This window comes from Nicotiana attenuata, unplaced genomic scaffold (genome assembly GCF_001879085.1).
Source record: "Nicotiana attenuata strain UT unplaced genomic scaffold, NIATTr2, whole genome shotgun sequence".
Taxonomy (NCBI): domain Eukaryota; kingdom Viridiplantae; phylum Streptophyta; class Magnoliopsida; order Solanales; family Solanaceae; genus Nicotiana; species Nicotiana attenuata.
The window spans coordinates 10,779-31,649 of NW_017671240.1; the positions used below are offsets into that span (position 1 = coordinate 10,779).

The 20,871-nt window shown below is 42.3% G+C and overlaps 1 protein-coding gene across 1 annotated transcript; it reads left to right on the plus strand.

Annotated features, from left to right (window-relative positions):
* The first annotated feature begins 13,899 nt into the window (after positions 1–13,899).
* Positions 13,900–15,160, plus strand: LOC109206953. Its single transcript, XM_019369831.1, has 2 exons — positions 13,900–14,415; positions 14,609–15,160. Exons 1-2 carry the CDS (start codon positions 13,900–13,902, stop codon positions 15,158–15,160), a joined length of 1,068 nt encoding a protein of 355 aa, XP_019225376.1.
* Positions 15,161–20,871: the final 5,711 nt, after the last annotated feature.

The window sequence follows — 20,871 nt, forward strand, 5'->3', positions numbered from 1 at the left end:
TATATATATATATATATATATATATATATATATATATATATATATATATATATATATATATATATATATATATATATATATATATATATATATGGATACGGATCGGGCTGCATGCCGCAGCAATACTTGTACGGATCGGGCTACACGTCGCAGCAATACTTGTATGGGTCGGGCTGCACGCCTCAGCAATATTGCGCTTGGGCCGTAAGGGGCCCCTCCCGGAGTCTGCACACCCCCAGTGAGCGCCGTCGACGAAGTATATGGATCGGGCTGCACGCCGCAGCGATATATGGATCGGGTTGCACGCTGCAACGGTTACTATATGGTACCTATTGAGCGTGAATGCTGAGTACGAGTACTGATTGGTAAGAGTTGAGTCACGAGTGACAGAGAGGCTAGCCCAAGTGGCGATAGATATATATACATGCATATGAGTGATGTTTGCCTGAGAGGCCTGTTTATGAACTTATTGATTTCACTCCTCTTTAAAGCGAGTTTCTATCGAATATGTTGATTTATTGACTGTTTTCACTCATCTTTATATTGAGCCTCTGTCGGAAAGTTGAACAAATGTTTAAAACAACTTTTATTTAAACTGGGGTTTATGAGATGTTCAGAAACTAATCCCTGATTTGGCATTTTGTTATTTCCACCGAGGTTTTCAAGTTATGAAGTGTTTATGATTATTGTTTTGCCCGAGGGGCTGTTTTACGAACTATGCTTTGCCCGAGGGTCCGATTATGGCTTTAATCTCTATTATTACTTTAAATGGTATTAAACCCCTACTGAAACTGCTGGAAAGTATTTCGAAAATGATTTTTAATAAAAGCTGGAGTTTAAAAGGGAAGGTTGACTCGTATTATGATTTGAAATCCTGTTGTGTTTATTGAGCCTAACGTGAATGTGGATTCATTGTTTCCTACTGCTCAGACTTTATTTACTCTTATTACTTACTGGGTTGGAGTACTCACATTACTCCCTGCACCTCGTGTGCAGATTCAGGTATATCGGAACCCGGTAGCGGGTGTTGATTTGCTCGGGCGTGGAGTCATCAGAGTTAGCAGGTGGCTGCATGACGTTCGCAGCACCGCTCCCTTCCTCACATTGTTATTACTGTATTTAGTACATCATTTTAGACTTCTTGTTGTATTCAGACCTTGATAGATGCTCATGACTAGTGACACCCCGAGGTCGGGCTTGTATTTTTATTCCGCACTGTTATTTCAGAAGTTATTATGAAATATTGTTTAATTAAATGCTTAAAAATGAGTCTTACTGCTTAAGGGGCTAATGTGAGTGTTGTGTCGGCTGGCCTTGTCTTCACGAGAGGTGCCATCACGACCGGGCCGGTTGGGATCGTGACAAGTTGGTATCAGATCCTAGGTTACATAGGTCTCACGAGTCATGAGCAGGTTTAGTAAAGTCTCGCGGATCGGTACGGAGACGTCTGTATTTATCCTCGAGAGGCTGCCGAACCTTTAGGAAAAACTTCACATTCTTGGAATTCTTATCGTACGTCATTGATTCAGCTTGGAAAGTAACTCTTGAAATTCCTTCCACGCGTTCGTATGCGCGCATGAGCGCTCAGTATCAGATGTGCCTTGATGGCTTGTGATTCCCCGATCGAGGGGCGAGATGTGATCTCTGTGAGTCGATGCTGGGCCAGTCTGGAGGACTTGAGGCCGGATCTTTGCCTATGGCTTGAGCACCGAGGTGCTGATTGTATGAGCAAGTGCTTTGAACCTATATGTTCGGTATTGTTCCTATTAGTGGAAGAGACGGCTGGATAGCTATGTGGCGAGTATGTTAGTACTGCGAGATGTATCTAAGTGACTACATACGGTTTATGACGGTGGAAGGTATACAGAAATGTTAACTGAAGGCAAAGCAGGTGGGTTATCTCCTGTGAAGAGATCTGGGGTTGTGTGACCCTTATGTGATTGTTAGAAGATCTCATGTGCAAGTGAAATGTAAGTGCTGAAATTTGAAAGTTTGGGTCGCTTAAGAGAGTGGGCTTAACTGTTGCGAGATTTGCCGAAGATTTAAAGTACTAGATGATTTGTGTTTACACAAGCTTACAAAGGATTTGAGTTTAATCTCACAATGGTATTATGGCATCAATAGAGCCATAATATGAGTTATTGAGTGTATTCTGATCTATGGCTTCGAGCCAAGTGGGGGAGTTTGCTATTGATTAGCTGATTGCTCGGTTATGTGCTATGTTGGTTCCGATTTGAGGCGTGTGGTGAATCAGTTCTGGCTGCGGAGATTGAGCTCGAGGTTGGCTCGAGTAAAGGAAATTTTGACTAAGGAAAGGTTATGTGTTGCAGTGTCAGAAGTGCCAATGAGGCGCTGGTTGTTCGGTTCTGTTGATCGGGTTAAGTGTAGTATGAACAGAGTGAATGACTCTCGAAAATGGCTCTAATGTGTTCAAGATGCTTCATGCAGCAATTGGGTATCTCAAAGTCGTATATGTGGTTAGAAACCGAGTTTTCATTGGAAGAGTTCAAGACTTGTGGTATTTCTATGTTAATTATGGGATTCTATGTATTAGTATCAGGAAGATAAAGGTAACGGATTTAGATTCGCAGGAAGTTCTTTAGAGTAAGGTGTTTTGGAATGTGGTGCTTTTGGGAATATTTAAGAGAGTACTCAGTGGCTTATGGGTCTTAGACAGTGTGGATTTATGCTTGGGCCTCGTGTGGTAAACCTGGGTTGAGAAATTGCGGTGCTACAGCAAGAGGGAGTATCAAGTTGAAAATGAATCGGAAGGAAATTTAAATAGACGGAGTAGCTTGATAGTAGACCGAGTCGGTATGGTAAGGATATGATTAATTCCTTGTGTGTGTTCGAGGCAATGAGTTCTTTCAGGTATTTTGCAGCGATGCTCTTAGGTTTTGATGGCTTTCTTAGCTCGATCGAGTTAGAAGGATTCAGTCCTAACAAGTCGAATTTGTGCAAGGGGAACACGGAGAGTTCTTGACGGTTTTTGCCATGGTTTGGAGATGTATATTTTCTATAGGCATGCGGAGCATGGGATGTATAGTGATTTTTCTTCTAGATGGGACCAATGGGAAGTTCTTGACTAGTGGAGTGCGTAGTGATCTGTGGTTCGGAAGGGAGACGAAGTTCTCATGTTATCCTGGGACGGTACGGCATATGCGGTATGTTGTGAGATCGAGATTTGCATGTGTAAAGTTACGGTTCAGTTCTGAAAGGAAGTTCATGAAATTCTTAGGCAGCACGGGAAGTTTCAGATGATTAAGGAAGTGGTATTGCTAATTGGGGTGATTTGACGAGGGTATATGCTTCAGAAAAGACAATCTGATTAAGTTGATGGTAATTCGGTAGTATTGCGGCACTTTCTTGTCGGACCGACTGCTGATATTCGAGTTTGCTTGGCAGCACAGAAGAATCGTAGAGTATGTCTCATGGAAAGATTGAGTCTAAAGGTGAGATGTGTATGCGAGTGGCGGAATTGGGATCAGATATGGTGATTCGTGTGCCTTATGGACTTGGAGACTGCAAGTTCTCATACACAGGTTAGCTCGTAATTGTGGATGGCAAATATGGGTAAGTTAGTCAGATGTTAGTATGTGCTATGATTCAGCCATTGTGAACCTTCGAAGGATTATTTATCTATTGTGGGTAACTAGAGCCGATTTGTGGTCCATTGGTAGACCTATATGGATATGTGTTCGGCATCGAGATGGTTTTGTTGACTTCGAGTTGCTGTTGGCGAAGGATGTATTGATTCGGTTGTTTTGAGCTATTAGCAGTTAGGGGGATCTATGAGTTATCTTTCAGTGTTGTGAGACGTTACGATCTGTTGGTTATAGACACCTATGGTGCGATTCTATCAGAATTTCATAATGGAAGTCGAGCGGGAAGAGTAATTGGGAGTTGCTCGGTGAATGGCATATTGGATATGTTCTATCGGGTTTGCGTGATGTATGTCAATTGTTTCACCGTGGGCGTAATGATTTGCTTTGGTTCCAAACATCAGATTGTGCGTAGTTGTCAATTTCGAGCATAGTGACTTGAGGTGTCCCATGTGGAGCAGTGTTTGGATAGGAGTGCGCATTGCAGCGTAAGCTATATGGAGATATGATCTTGCGGGTTAGAATCGTGTGTTCTATTCTATGATGTGAGACGGGCTCTCAGCCTTGTGTTGTGGTGGTACTGGTGAGCTTGAGTTACAGCTCTTTCATTTGAGTCATTTCCATGATTTGAGCATGTTCAGATCGTTGCTTATTGGTGCGCGTATTATGCTAGTTGTAGCTTAGGCCTCTATTGATGTGTCGTGTCGATAGAGTGGTGTGTTGGACTAGAGGAGATCGTTAGGATCATTAATGAATACGAACGGATTCGATTTCAGCTTGTTTGATGGATAAATATCGAGGTTCGGCTCAGAAATTTGCTATGGCCCTTGCCAAAGGAGAAGTAGCCTTATGGATGGTTGATCTGAGAAATGGTTATGATTTATTGCGTGTTTCCTTTATCATTGGCAGTATGTGGAAGTGTTGGAATGAGACTTTGGTTGTTAGAGGTTCTCTATCGGTATTCGGTTGTTAGGTGCAACTGCTGTGATTATAAGTTATCGCTGCGAGTGCTTGAGTTATGTGGTATATCATGTGATTGTGCCTGAGCTAGCGGATATGGTCTGTTACAGCTTGTTTGGACTTGTTCACAGTATAAATGTCAGATTCTAATCACATTGAGGATTTCAGAAGCAGAAATGTGATTCTATGGTTTATGGACTAGGATGGATTGTGAAACTTCAGTTATGTTATGTTATCGAACCTATGTAAGATAGGATGACGTGGGATCACCCCCGGGTATATGCATGGTAAAGTTTCAGTTATTGGTTGGCTTTTAGAACAACTCTGAGTACGTTCGAGGACGAACGTGTGTTTAAGTGGGGGAGGATGTAACGACCCGACCGGCCATTTTGAGCTTTTGCACTTTGATCGCCAGTTCTCGGGCATGACTTGCCCCGTGCAATGTATTATGACTGGTGTAGATCGTTGGTTTTGGTTTTCGAGAAAATTTGGAATGAATTTGAAAGAACAGTCTCAGTTGAAAGTTTTGAATTTGAAAGGTTTGACCAAGAGTTGACTTATTTGTATATGAGTTCGGATCGGAATTTTTATGATTTGGTTAGCTTCGTTGGGTGATTTATGACTTAGGAGTGTGATCGGAAGTGGTTTTGGAGGTCCGGTGTAGAATTAGACTTGAATTGACGAAGTTAGTATTTTGGCGATTTCCGGTTGTTAGGTGAGATTTTGATCCGAGGGCCAGAATGGAATTTCGAGAGTTGCTGTAGCTTCGTTATGTGATTTGGGAAGTGTGTGTAAAATTTCAGGTCATTCGGAGGTAATTCGGTTAGGTTTTTGATCAAATGCGTGTTTCGGAAGTTTTAGAAGAACTTTGGCTTGAATTCGATGTAATTTGATGGTTTTGGTATTGTTTGAGGTGTTTTGATGATTGTAACAAGTTTGAATGATGTTTTAGGATGGTTTGGTACTTTTGGTTGAGGTCCCGGGGGCCTCGGGGTGATTTCGGATGGCTAACGGAAGGTTTATGGGACTTAGGAAATTGCAGAAATGCAGCAGCTATTGCAGAGGAATTTTGATCTTCGCGATCGCGGGAGGTCCCCCGCGTTCGCATAGAAGGAATTTGGGAGGCCTGAGATTTGTTCATTGCGTTCGCGTTTGGGAGTTCGCGATCGTAGAGAGTTAAATGGTGAAGCTTCGCGTTCGCAGTGAGTGGTCCGCATTCGCGTAGTGGAAATTGAGGGTCCAGCTAAGTTGTTCTCCGCGTTCGCATCAAGAGGGCCGCGTTCGAATAGTTCTGGGAAATCATTCATCGCGTTCGCATGAAATAGGTCGCGTTCGCATAGGTCAAGTTGGAGGTCTTGAAATATTGCTCTTCGCGATCGCGAGCCTGGGGCCGCGATCGCATAGAAGGAATCAGTAGCTAGGCAGAAGGGTTTTTAAACATTTTATTCCGCGAGCTTAAGTCATTTTTCCACCATTGTTGAACATTTTGAGAGCTCCTTGGGAGAAATTGAAGAGGGATTCGAAGAGGATTGATTGGAGGTAAGTTTTAAGAACCAAAAACGTGATTATATTGTGGAATCAACCTAGAAATTCATGAAAATTTAGCTAAAAGGGAAGAACTAGGGCTTGGGATTTTGAAATTTAAAATTGGGATTTGAAGGGCCATTTGAGGTCGGGTTTGAGAGTTTTTGATATGTATGGACTCGTGGCGAGATAAGGAACCCGTTGATGTGAAAATTTCTGAGTTTCGAGAAGTGGGCCCGGGACTCGGGTTTTGCTAATTTCGAGATTTTTGATATTTTTCGATTGTTTTCGCTTGGGTTTTGTTCCCTTAGCATATTGTGACGTATTCGCTCTGGTTTTGGTTAGATTCGACGCGCGAGGAGGCCGATTTGAGAGACAAGGGCATAACGAGCTAGAGCCTTGGCCGGTTCGAGGTAAGTAATGATTGTAAATACTGTCCTGAGGGTTTGAAACCCCGGATTACTCATCGTTGTGTTACTTTGAGGTGACTTAAACGCTAGATGACGAGCGTGGGATAGAGCATCGCTGGGGATTGTGACCTAGTCCTTCCCGAACGAGTACTTTAATGCGTATTTGATAGTTAATTTTTTTATGTTATTATATTTTGGGTTGTATGCCATATTTGGGGCCTTGTGCCGACTTGTTGAGACCCTTAGGGGCATTTTTACTATCTATCCTCACTCTAATTGTTTGAAAGCATGTCCTCAGTCATGTGTTACCTGTTTATTACTTAAATCTGGCTTTATCACTATATTCTAAAAATGTGGAAACTGTTTTGGGCTGAGTTCCCTGTTTTATTGAGATAGACCGAGGGTCTGATTGTGAGATTGATGACTGAGATATACTGAGAGTTTGATGGTGAGGTTAATGACTGAGAGAGGCCGAGGGCCTAGTTGTGAGGATTATATATCAATTGATCGGGCTGCACGCTGCAGCAATATATATATATATATATATGGATACGGATCGGGCTGCACGCCGCAGCAATACTTATATGGGTCGGGCTACACGCCGCAGCAATATTGCGCTTGGGCCGTAAGGGACCCCTCCCGGAGTCTGCACACCCCTAGTGAGCGCCGTCGACGAAGTATATGGATCGGGCGGCACGACGCAGCGATATATGGATCGGGCTGCACGCCGCAACGGTTACTATATGGTACCTATTGAGCGTGAATGCTGAGTACGGGTACTGATTGGTAAGAGTTGAGTCACGAGTGACAGAGAGGCTAGTCCGAGGGGCGATAGATATATACATGCATATGAGTGATGTTTGCCTGAGAGGCCTGTTTATGAACTTATTGATTTCACTCCTCTTTAAAGCGAGTTTCTATCGAATATGTTGATTTATTGACTGTTTTCACTCATCTTTATATTGAGCCTCTGTCGGAAAGTTGAACAAATATTTTAAAACAACTTTTATTTAAACTGGGGTTTATGAGATGTTCAGAAATTAATCACTGATTTGGCATTTGGTTATTTCCACCGAGGTTTTCAACTTATGGTTACTGTTTTGCCCGATGGGCTGTTTTACGTACTATGCTTTGCCCGAGGGGCCGATTATGACTTTAATCTCTATTATTACTTTAAATGGTATTGAACCCCTACTGAAACTGCTGGAAAGTATTTCAAAAATGATTTTTACTAAAAGCTGGGTTTTAAAAGGGAAGGTTGACTCGTATTACGATTTGAAAGCCTGTTGTATTTATTGAGCCTAACGTGAATGTGGATTCATTGTTACCTACTGCTCAAACTTTATTTACTCTTATTACTTACTGGGTTGGAGTACTCACATTACTCCCTGCACCTCGTGTGCAGATTCAGGTATATCGGAACCCGGTAGCAGGTGTTGATTTGCTCGGGCGCGGAGTCGTCAAGGTTAGCAGGTGGCTGCATGACGTTCGCAGCACCGCTCCCTTCTTCTCATTGTTATTACTGTATTTAGTACATCATTTTAGACTTCTTGTTGTATTTAGACCTTGATAGATGCTCATGACTAGTGACACCCCGATGTCGGGCTTGTATTTTTATTCCGCACTGTTATTTCAGAAGTTATTATGAAACATTGTTTAATTAAAGGCTTAAAAATGATTCTTACTGCTTAAGGGGCTAATGTGAGTGTTGTGTCGGCTGGTCTTGTCTTCACGAGAGGCGCCATCACAACCGGGCCGGTTGGGGTCGTGACACTATCTCATTATTTTCTACATGGTATCAGTCTTACTTAAAAGTCATATTCTTATGAAGCTTAAATTCAAGTTTTTTCGCAGCAAAAACGAAAGTCAGTCAAATTGATGCTTGTCTTCTAATTATCAATGGTTAGTTTGTTTAATTTTTTTCCAGTAAAGGACGATTTTTTTTAAACAATATGTGGAGATACAAGACATTAACTGCAAGAAGAGGCTTATCTTATAGACTATCCTCAACCAATAGACCTTAATGAAGCTGATCGACTACTTCAACAATGGCCAAAGAGAAGGACGATTCCAAAATATTTGCATTGCAGACAAGAGGAAGATCGAGTCCGAGTAAAATAAAACCATGATATAATGTTCCGGATAAGGTTCAGAAGAAACGTGGATATTATACTATTAGAAATTAGAGCAACTTTCTTCAAATTAGAAAACACAATCACCTATTTGGCTATATTGTAATATGTGAATCCAGAATCCCGACGGTTAAATTTCCAGAGGGAAACAAATTGCGTAGTTATTATCCAAGTTAAAAGAGCGTTGATAATTTAAGAAATATATCTTTGATCTGAAAGTCCTACATAGATGGAGAGAAAATATTATACTTCATTCGATATTTATTAACTAAGAATTTTTATTTTGAATGGGTATAAAAGTATATCAATGTGATGACCCAAAAGGTCATCACTTGCCTTAAATTGAATTCTGTATTTTCGAGGCCTTGAAAACCTCATTTATCATCACCTCGATTTGCGTGCGCAGTCCGTGCGCGTAGCCGGAAAGCTTAAATATGATAATCTGTGAAAAATGGTAAAATTTGGTTATAAAATGAGTTAATTTGACTTCGGTCAACGTTTTGGGTAAACGGACCCGGACTCGTGATTCGACGGTCCCGGAGGGTCCGTAGGCAAATATGGGACTTGGGCGAATGCCCGGAATCGAATTCCGAGGTCCCAAGCCCGAGAAATGAAATTTTAAAGAAAATTGTTTTCGGGAATTGTTTAAAGTATTTTGAAATGAAATTTGCTTAGAACATGATGGTATCGGGCCCGTATTTTGATTCCGGCGCCCGGTACAGGTTTTATATATGATTTAAGATAACTCTGTGAAGTTTGGTAAGAAACGGAGTCCGTTTGACGTGATTCGGACCTTAATTGCAAAATTGATGTTTAAAGAAGTTTTGAGAAAATTTCATTGATCTTGAGGTTTAATTTGATGTTCATGATGTTATTTTGATGATTTGACTATACGAACAAGTCCGTAGGATGTTTTTGAGGTGTTGTGTGCACTTGGTTTGGAGTTCCGAGGGCTTGGGTGAGTTTCGGGTAGGTTCCGGGATGTTTTAGGCTAAAAATCAGAGCTGTTGCAGGCTCAGGGAAGTGGAAGGCCTCTGAACAGGCCAGTGCGGTCCGCACGATATGGACTGCTGCGGAGGAGGAGCCTGTGCGGCCGCACTAGTTTTTGTGCGGTCCGCGGTGAAGAGCATTCCACTGATCCAACTTCGGAAGCATATATCTTTTGATCTACAAGGAATTTTGAGATGATTCAAAAAAGAAAGTTGTACCCTTCGTGTCTAGTTTCCAGAAAGGTAAAGAAACCACAATTTGGACGTCTGTAAAGAAAGTTATGGCCGAAATACTAAGACCTGTCACTGCAGAACCCGGGGTAGCCTGTGCGGCCGCAGCTGATTTTGTGCGGTCCGCACAGGGCATCTGAGAGCAGTATATTTAGACGGGATTTTCAGTTATTTTTCATTTTTCAAAACCCCAAAAACATAAGAGACGATTTTCCAAACAACCTTTCTTCTCCAAATCAATTGTAAGTCGTTTCTAACTAGTTTTCTTCCATAATTAACATCTTTTAACATGATTCAACTTCAAATCAATGATTTTCATGGGCGAAATTGGGTGTTTTGGGCAGAACCTACGTTTTTCAAAACAATGGGGATTTGGACCTCGATTTGAGGTCCGATTTCAAAACAAATTATATATTTGGGTTCGTAGGGGATGGGTAATCGGGTTTTGGTTCGAACCTCGGGTTTTTGACCACGTAGGCCCCGGGGGCAATTTTGACTTTTTGGGTAAAACTTTGAAAAATACCATTTTCATGCATTCAAATTGATTCATTTAGGCATTTATTGATGTAATTAAGTAACTTGTGACTAGATACGAGCGGATTGGCGGTGGAATCAAGTGGGTAAAAGCTATATTTGAAAACTTGAGTTGTGTTCGAGGCATCGAGGTAAGTGTCCCGGTCTACTTAGCTTGAGGGATTAGGAGTTGTGTCCTATTTCTAATTGCTTCTTGTTGAGTACGAACGTATAGGCATGGTGACGAGTATCTTATACATTGGTGTCGAGCATGACCGTGAGTCTTGAATTGATAGTTATTGTGTTCTTGAATGATACTACGGGTGTTAAAATTGATGGTATCCCTGATATTGAGCAAGATTTTGTTTATTTTCCGTGGACTTTACTTATGATTGAGGATTGGTACTACTTGAGCTGAGTAGGAGCTGAGTTTAGGATTGGTTTAGCTGATTCTCCTTGCCGAGATGTTTGTCTTAAATATTATTGTTCCCTTGCCGCGAAGTTATTATATGCTTTGTTCCTTGCCGGGATTCCTTATAATTTTGTGTTGGCTTGTAAATGGGAATCGGGTGGTACGCCTACCACGAGATATGATGAAATGGATCGGGTGGTACGCCTACCACGAGATATGATGAAATGGGATCGGGTGGTACGCCTACCAACGAGATATGATGAAATGAGATCGGGTGGTACGCCTACCTACGCGATATAATGAAATGGGATCGGGTGGTACGCCTACCACAAGGATATGAGAAATTGGGAGTCGGGTTGCACGCCTGCAACGAGATGTGAACCGAAAGTGTAAATTGTCTTTGTTTTCCTTATCCTTGATAGAAATTGAATTTTTGGTTTCTTGATAATTCTCTTGAGATTCTGTTTTATCTGTTAGTCCTCGAAGCATGTTTCCCCTTCCCAGCTTTAAATTATTTATTATAGTTTATTTTCCGCTGTACATATATATATAACTGCACAGGTTTATCTGGAGTCTGGTCCTAGCCTCGTCACTACCTCGTCGGGGTTAGGCCAGGCACTTACCAGCACATGGGGTCGGTTGTGCTGATGCTACACTCTGCACTCTGTGCAGATACCGAAGCACTACTGGGGCAGCAGTAGTAGTTTGGGAGCCAGCCTTCAGTCCACAGAGATCCCGAGGTAGGCCGGGTCTCTTCTATTCACTATTATGTTCTGTTATCATTTGTATCCGAGACAGACTGAGTTACTTTCTTTCAGACATTTTGTATGTAGTAATCATAGACAGTCCGTGAAAGTTGTGGCACCGGTTTCTGGGTAGAGACATATGTTGGCTATTAGTAACGATTTGGTATTATATTTGTCTAAGTCTTCCGCTTAAATTTTCTTCTTCCGCTATTATTTCTCTGTTTATCACCTGTTATTATTAGTGATTAAAGGTATTAAAAATGAAAAGGGTTAAGATTTCTAATTTCATGGCTTGCCTAGCTTCTACGAGTAGGCGCCATCACGACTTCCGAGGGTAGAAAATCCGGGTCGTGATAATCAACTTTGAACTTTTAATATTCTTAAATTATTGATCTCTTTAATAAACAATAGGAAGAGACTTTATTTAACCATGTATAAAGGAAGTAAAACAGAAGTAATCCCGTTTAACCATGTTATGAATAAATATAATTGTAATTCGGCAATAATTATAAAAAGTTGTTGAACGCCAAAGCAAGCTATTAATTTGGAACCAAACAAATTTTTGTTCAATCTGAAGTATGAATTTAAGGGATGTATTTTGGCAAGAAATAGAACAAGTACTTCAAGGAGATTGAAATTAATCTGTCGATTATACAGTCAAACAGGTTCGAACAAGATCTCATATTCTATTCAATATTCTTTATGTTAATTATCGTGACACCGTCTTTTAATTAGTTTAATAACGTGGAAATGTCTTTAATAACGGCCTCGAGGCGAAGCAGCCTCAAAGCAATCAATGATGCGGTCGAAGAGTTAGCAAAGATCAAGGTCACGAAGTCACCGTGGTTTTAGGCCCAGGTCGAGGTCGAGCACCTTAGGCAGAGTTATAACACCTAGTTCTAAGATAAGACATAAAAGAGAATATTCTAGTGGATATTCTCTGCACATGTACCATTAGGGTTTCTAGGAACATGTTCCCTATAAAGAGAAAGAGACAATCAGGGGATGAGATATTCATTTGTAAAAAATACACTTTGACTTTCTAAAGAGAATCTAGTCATATGCAAGCATACAAAAAAGACCTTTTTACAAAGATTCTTGTCTAACATTTCCACGGATCCAAGAATAACCTAAGTGTTCAAAGACTTATCAATCATTCATCATTGTCATAAAATATATCCATTAGTCTCATCCCTCTTCGGGCGACTCACACATTTTATTTAATTAAGCACCATTTATTGCTATTTATTACTATTTAATACCATACTCCATCTTTTTGGATCATTGAATATTGTTATCATTACTCATATTCATTGCCATCTAAACAAAATATAGTAGTTTTTTGGTCTTGACACCGGTAGCTTTATCTTTTGGACATTATTTTTAACTAAGATTAAATCTTCTTCATATAAATCTAATTGATTAAACCAAGATCTATATTTGTGGTCAAACAGTTTGGGGCCGTCTGTGGGGATTTCTTAGTAATTTTTTAAGTTTCCTTTAGATCTATGGCTAACGTGAGCCACTAACCTCACAAATCCTAAGATCTATTTCTTTCTTTGCACGTACAAGAACCTACATGGCAGGTAACCAAGCAGAGAGGACTAGGATAATAGGTGATGTCCCTAGCAACCTTATGAACGCTATCAACGAGAGCTGTGAGACATTAGGCGAGGACGTGAAGCCCACCGCCTCTCCCAGGTGCGAGAGGTCACCTCCCTCCATTGTAGCATAACAAAACTAAACAGAAAAGGGGCCTCCACGTCCGCAGAGGAAGGGACACCACCGGCCGTGAAAAGCTCCTCGAAGCATAGCTGACCGACATGCTAGTAAGCATACTAAACAGGCCCACTCCGTGCACGACTACGAAGGCCGCAAGAACCTACACAACGCCACGGGCAGAAGAATAGGATGACCAACCGGACCCTCCAACACCAGGTATAACTCACGTTGTTACTGACAGTGCAGGTGATAGCGCCCTCGCTGCTGTCCTAAAGAGGATGGAATAAATGGAGAAGGAAAATAAAGCACTCAGAGAACAAATGAAAGAACACCAAAAACAAGTTGACAATATACTAGGCGCCCCTAAGTTATTGCCAACGAGGGACGCCAGCAGGTTCGTAGAGCAGCCATACAGCGAGGGAGCAGCCCCACATGCCATACCATAGACCTTCAAAATGCTGTCGTATCTCAGGATATACGATAGAACGACTGACCCCGAAGATCATGTGACTCATTATGTCACCACCGTAAAAGGCAATGACCTCACCTGGAGCAAGTGTCGTCTATTCTACTGGAAAAATTTTGCGAAACTTTGATAGGAGGGGCATTAACATGTTACTCACAGCTACCAACCCGCTCCATAGAGACCTTCGAGGAAATGGCTGATAAGTTCGTTATGGCACATGCCGGAGCTAGGAAAGCAGAGCCAGAGCCAAGAGTGAACGACATATTCGCCATCATGCAGTCCTTAGGAGAAGGACTAAGGGACTTTCTCGCCCAATTCAACAGGGTACGAATGACCCTACCAAACGTGTCCAAGGGAATGGCAGTCGCGGCCTTTCAAAATGGGTTGATCAGGGATGGTTCGATAGCAACCAGAAAACTGCTGAGCCGATTGATGAAATACCCTCCAACCACTTGGGAGAAGATCCATAATGCTTACTGTGACGTAGTCCGAGTAGATGAGGACGACCTCAATGGACCAACTCATCGGCTCGTCTCGGTACAAGCCGAGTCTAGGAAAGAACGAAGAGACACCGTAGGAGAGATCACCCGATTTTGCGACCCAACAAGGAACCACACCAGCCATACATCAGGGCCCCCGCCCCACCTTCTCTCTGCTATAAAGAAGGCTCATCAAGGCCGAGAATGGGAACTCACCGGAATGAAAGAGGTATGCCCCCATTATTATCTACTCACAATTTTTGTGTTTTGCCTACAGAAATAGTCTATGCCCTGGAGAAAATTAGAATGAAGGTGAAGTGGCCACCAAAAATAAGGTCCGATTCGAGCACTAGAAAATCTGACGCTCTGTATGAGTTCCACCAGGAGCGCGGACACAAAATAGAACATTGCATCGCCCTCAGGCAAGAAGTTGTAAACAGTTGCAGCAAGGACACCTCAAAGAGCTATTGAGCGACAAGGGGAGGAACAACTTCGCTAGAGGGCGAGAACACCAAGGCCCAGCGAAACCGCCATCACCAGCTTGTACTATTAATATGATCATTGACGGAGGCAACGGCGCCTCCATCAACAACGTTAAATTCACCACCACCCAAAAACTCAAGCGATCTATCACCCACGAACGGTATGATAGACTCGAAGAGAATATCGTCTTTAACGAGTCGGATGCCGATGGTTTGACTTTCCCTCATAATGATGCTCTTGTCATTACTTTGCGCATTTTAGATACTAATGTCAAGCGCATCATGGTAGACGATGGAAGTGGAGTGTGCATTATCCATCCCCGAGTCCTCGCCTGGATGAGACTCGAGGACAAGGTAGTGCCACACTTCATCACACTGACCGATTTTAATAATGCAGTTGAATGGACATCGGGAGAGATTAAGCTCCCTGTGTTGGCTGGCGGCATAACGCTGGAGACGATTCCACATCATGGATCAGGCCACCGCGAATAATTCCATAATAGGACGACCATGGATATACCCCATGAGAGCCATTTATCCAGCTTATATCAAGTAATCAAATTCCCAACACCTTGGGGGATATTTAGCATACAGTGAGAATAACACACGTCTTGGGAATGCTATCGTATCGCCATAGACGGCACAACAGCCTAACAGAAAAAAGAGGAATATTAATTAACAGGGTCGAGGTCGACGCAATGAGATGCCAGGGACGTCATCATGGATCCCGAAACACTAGAGGCTGCAGACTCGACTATAGAGGACCCTGACCCCGTCCAATTTTACCCCAACAACTACAATAAAAAGACTTACATCGGCTGCAAACTCTGAAAACCAGGTAAATTCAATCATTTTTTAATAACTAATGCACATTTGTTTGTCTTCAGCCATGCAAATATGTCAGGCATCCCCTAGGAGATCACCACACACAAATTAAATGACGAACCGTTCTACCCTCAGTTAGGCAGGCCATACACAAATTCAATCCCACCATCAACGATGCCGTCTACAAAGAAGTGGAGAAACTATTAGAAAATGGCTCCATCAGGGGTGTCGAAGTACCCCAAATGGATCGCCAATGTAGTGATGGTCAACAAGGAAAATGTGAAGTGGCGGATGTGCGTAGATTTCACGAACTTAAACAAAGCATGCCCGAAGGATTCATTTCCATTTCCACACATCGACCAACTCATCGACGCTGCGGCCGGGCACGAGTGGTTAAGTTTCTTGGATGCATACTCGGGCTATAACCAGATACTCATGGAAGACGCAGACCAAGAGAAAACCACGTTCATTACCCACCGAGGAACATATTGTTATTGGGTCATGCCATTTGGGTTGAAGAACGGCGAGGCTATATTTTAAAAGGTTAAGTTCAACCCAGCTTGAACGACACTTATCGGCCCTCGGTCCATTTTAAAAGGCTAAGTTCAACCCAGCTCGAACGATACCTATCGACCCTCGTCCGCGTTTTAAAAGCTTAAGTTTGACCTAGCTTGAATGATACCTATTAGCCCTCGATCGCATTTCAAAAGGTTAAATTCAACCTAGCTCGGACGACACTTATCGGCCCTCACCCGCGATTTAATTCGACCGAGTGCGAACAACACAAAATGGCCCTCGACCACGAGTTTGCAAAAAACTAGAATCAACCAACTCAAAACAACACCTATCAGCCCAATCTAAATAAAGAGGCACACCCGATCTATATGAACAAAGGGAAGATACGGCCCATAAATATTCATGAACAAGGCTACGAACAGCAAGAAGACAACGACAATAGAAAGAGCAGAAAGCATAACAATCAAACAACAAAAGCAAAGTATACAAGTGCGGGAACGAATAATAGGTACGAAGGAAGGCACAGAAAACAACTTAAATATCCATATACAAAAAAAGAGCTCATTACAAGGGCTTTTAAGGACGCCCACAAAATACGCAAAAAAGTCTAAGAGAAAGACTACCGGCCCTCGCGGTCACGGTCCCCCGCGACCTCACCAGCCCAGCCCCCGACACCCTCGCCACTTCACCTTGAGGATAAGTGGTACCATACCAGACATCCCACTCAAGCCGTTCCACACCATCTTCCCCATCCTCCTCGTAACCTTAAGGCCTAGTGGGATCATAACCACAAGCGAATCGAGCGTCACGAGCCTTAACCCGGGCATCCTCAAAGGCAGCCTCAGGAACGGAACCCACAGTATGCAAATCCCCGAAACACGTCGAACTAGGCCTTGGCATGAATTCATTCTTCATATGACTCCCGAGGTACAGTGGGAAAATCAAAAGTTTTGGACGAGGACGATCGTGCAAGAAGATGAGCCTTCTTGGCCTCTAGAGCGATCACTCAATGATGAAGGATAGAGTTGTCATTCTCTAGCTCCCCGATCCTCTCCTCGAGCTGGTCTTTCTTAGCTCTCACTATCGATTGATCATTTTCTCGCTCGGCTTGAGGAGTCTTATTCATCAACTCGAGCATCTCCACCTTCCTCCGAGCATCCAAACAAGAGGTTTCCGTCTTCTCGATTTCCTCCTGTTTCTCGGCAACCTCACCACTGAGGGCCTCCAAGTCCAACTAAAACCAACACTCTTCGAGTTACCCTCGCAATTCAACCAACTTGAGCTTGAAGATCATTGTATTAGGCCTCTATGCCCCTGCTAACCTCAAGTTCCTATTCCCAACTTCTCAACGTCCCCTCGAGGACGCTGCATTTCTCGATGGCCTGCACCAGCTCATCGTCCCTCTTCTTCAGATCGTCCCTCAGGGCCTATATGTCGTCACCCTTGCGAAATCAACGGCAGAGATCCTGATACTTGTCTCGATACTCAAGGTAATTATCTTTCAGTTTCACGGAGATCTCTTTACGCCTCTTCTCCCTCCAAGCGCTCTCAATTTCTAAAATCACCGTCTACAAACCAAAAAAGAGGAGAAAAAGTTTAGAATTATGAATGCCCTGAAAATAAGAAAAACGTTTATGACACAAACAGTCACCCTAAGAGCGACGCCAGCAATGCTCATCGACAAGGCACCGTTATTTATTTCCTTGAGGTTCTTACCCTCAAGTTCGGAACAAAGAGGACCAAGGGCTGGGACTACCTCCTCGGTGTTCACCAACAAGTCACGGTCCATAGGGATCGCGATTGTCCTCGTAGATCTTTCTAACCTTACCTCGAGCTAAGTAAGCCCCTCTTCAATCATTCTCAGAACTTCAGCATCGACATCAGAAACTGACTCATCACTCTCTTCAGAAATGATTTTGCCCCTTCCGTTGGTAGATAATGAGGCATCAGTGCCTGTCCCAGAGGTTGAAGCCTCCTCTTGCCAGAAGGGTCGAGAATATCAACAGTCGCCCCCTCCTCCATCCCCTCGGAATGAAGAGATACGCCTACATCATCTTCTACCGGCCTCAAGCCTCAGGACTCGGTTCAACAACATCCCGACAAAATTATCATTGTCTCACGCAGCGAAAAGTTCCCTTATGCCGCTTCAACGGCCAAAGTAACTCTGTCACCCGCATCCACAGACCTCCTCTTTCGAGATTGGAGATCTTCATCACTAGGCAAAGGCTCATCGTACTCATCGATGAGAGTGTATAGAGGAGGGGAATAAGCCCGAAAGGCCAAAGTAGAAGCAAAGGCGGAAGAGACGACAGGCGGATTTGGAACAAAGACAGGGTCGGCTATAACCGAAGCAGGGGCGGAGATTGAAGGTGTAGTCGACCTCCTCTTCCGAAACGAGGGTGTAGGAGCTCTCGAACTCCTCGTTGACCCCCTGTCTGAAGCTAAAGAAAAATGGGAAGGGGAAAAATCAGCAAAGGTAACAGACATGGGCAAAGAAATCACGACGTCGACGATAGAGAACAAGTTACCTACCAAGGGAAGAGATGGCCTAAATCTCTGAGAAAAGCTCAACCAATCGCGCATTCCCGCCGTACGAGGAAGAATCTATGTAACCCAATCGGCAATGTGGGCCACCATCTGGAGAGGTCGAGCAGTAGCTGCAAAAAGGAGAAAAACGATTAGCTGACTCACAGTGAGGAAAATATCGAAAATAAGAAGGTATATGTCACACCCCTTTTTCACCTTTAACCCCTTTAAAGTAATAAAGTGATTGGTAAATCTCGAAAGGGTTTTCAATTATGAAAAGTGACAAAATTGTGTTTTAAAAGGGTTGTTTAGAGTCGCCGCCTGACATTTGGTTTCGGTGTGTCAGGTCACCGTTTCAGAAATAATTTGTTCTTTTGAAACACGTTTAGACTCTAAAACAGACTGCACTAGAGATTTTGAGTAAGGGGGTTCATTTGACTCGGGGAGAAGGTGTTAGGCATTCCCTGAGTCCCATCACTAGTATGATTGCATACTTGGTCCGGTTGGCTTTAAAGGGTATTCAAATTGAGGTAAAACACACAAGGCAGAAACAAACACAAAAGGTTCGGGGTCGTCCTCCACCTAATAAAAGAAAACAAAATAAAATAAAATAAGTCTTACTATCCTATCCTATGCCTCCAATGATGACGCCATAGCCTCCATTTACATTCACTACAGGGCATACCCCGGATAATAATATGTACAAATTTACGGGGCATTCCCGTGAACATAGACTAAAGGGAACGACCTCTCACCTCGAATTAAATAAAAGACGAAACCTAAAATGCGCCTACCCGAGTGTGATCGGCCTAAACATGATGCTAGCGGCTTTAAACACAATAAAATGAAGCAACATGCAAGACAATAAGCAATAGTAAAACAAGCTACATGACTTTTAAATTCAAACCCAAATCATATATGAAGTGTATCAATTCGTGTTCATCCCAGCAGCTCAAAGTCTTGTGGAATTATTATGCCCAAATACCAAGACCTCAATGCTATTTTGAATCACTAATATTTTTAATTAATGCCAAATATCACACAGTTCACTACTTTTTATGTTTCAAGATTAAATCCTCATGGTTCAACAATTGAAGCATCACTGTTTCTTCGGGATTCATTAATTACTATTCTTCCTAAATCAATCATTTTGACTCAAATCAACTAATATTTAGCAACCAGTGTAGCGTATCAACCGTAATATAATTAGTCAATGTAATTTAATCAACTAAATTAGCACTAGTAAATCCAACGAAGGCATCACAATAGTGTCATTGAAATTCAGATTAAAGAGAGAGAGATATATGGACCTTCTCAAAGTGACCTGTCCAATAATAATGAATCAATCTCGGTCCAGCAGCAATGCCGGAGAACCAAAATGAAACTCGACAACAAAGTTGAACCCAAATTTCGAATCCGGACTAGAAACCGTAAAGGGGACCTCGATGGACCTCGTGCAAGCAGTGATGAAGATAGAAGAATGGATTTGTATTTTTTGGTTCTAGGAAGTAAAACAAGAATTTTTGACCTTCTCTTTTTTTTTTTTTGAAATTGAAAAACAGAGGAAGAAGAAACCCCAAAGTCAATCTCAAGTTCCTCTAAATTCTCTCGTTTTTCCACTGTGTTCTCTTTCTACGATGTGCAGATTGCGGCTATCTCCAGCCCAGTCACCGGAAAAATAGAACTCCGGTCAGATATGATTTTTCTTTGGTCCATCATTGTTACTGTTGGGTTTTGGATGTGTTTAATTAATATATTAAATACTTAAAAGAGGGTGAATGGGAAATGGAGGGAAATAAAATTTTTGAGTGAAATTTTAAGTTCCCCCTTGTCAAAGGGGCATTGTCCCATATTGGAAGAGGAAGAGGTTTTTTATGGGTATATAAGCAATTGCACTTCTTCTAGCTGAGTTGAGAAGAAGGCAAGCCTCGCGCCGTCGTCGTCGTCGCTCGCTCGGCTCGGCTTCGGCTACGGCTTCGGCTTCGGTCAAATGATCGATTGATTGAATAACAATAATAGTAAAATATTAACAGAAATGTTATTAAATATTTGTTTTAATAACAAAATATTAATATTAAATATTAATATTAAATCCAATTCGTTTTTCTGTTTTGGTAACAGAAAAGTAACTACCCTCTTCAATTTTCCCTCTTTATTTTCCCTCTTTATTATTGAGTAAATGGCCATTTATGTAATGGCATTTATGCTGTGGGCGTTTTGCATAAACAACCATTCTGAAGAGTTGCACCTCTTCAGATTTCAGCCTAACTTTGGCTATAAATACAACACTATTCTGCTCAGAATTTCACTACGATTTTCTGAGTTTCTTCTCCTTC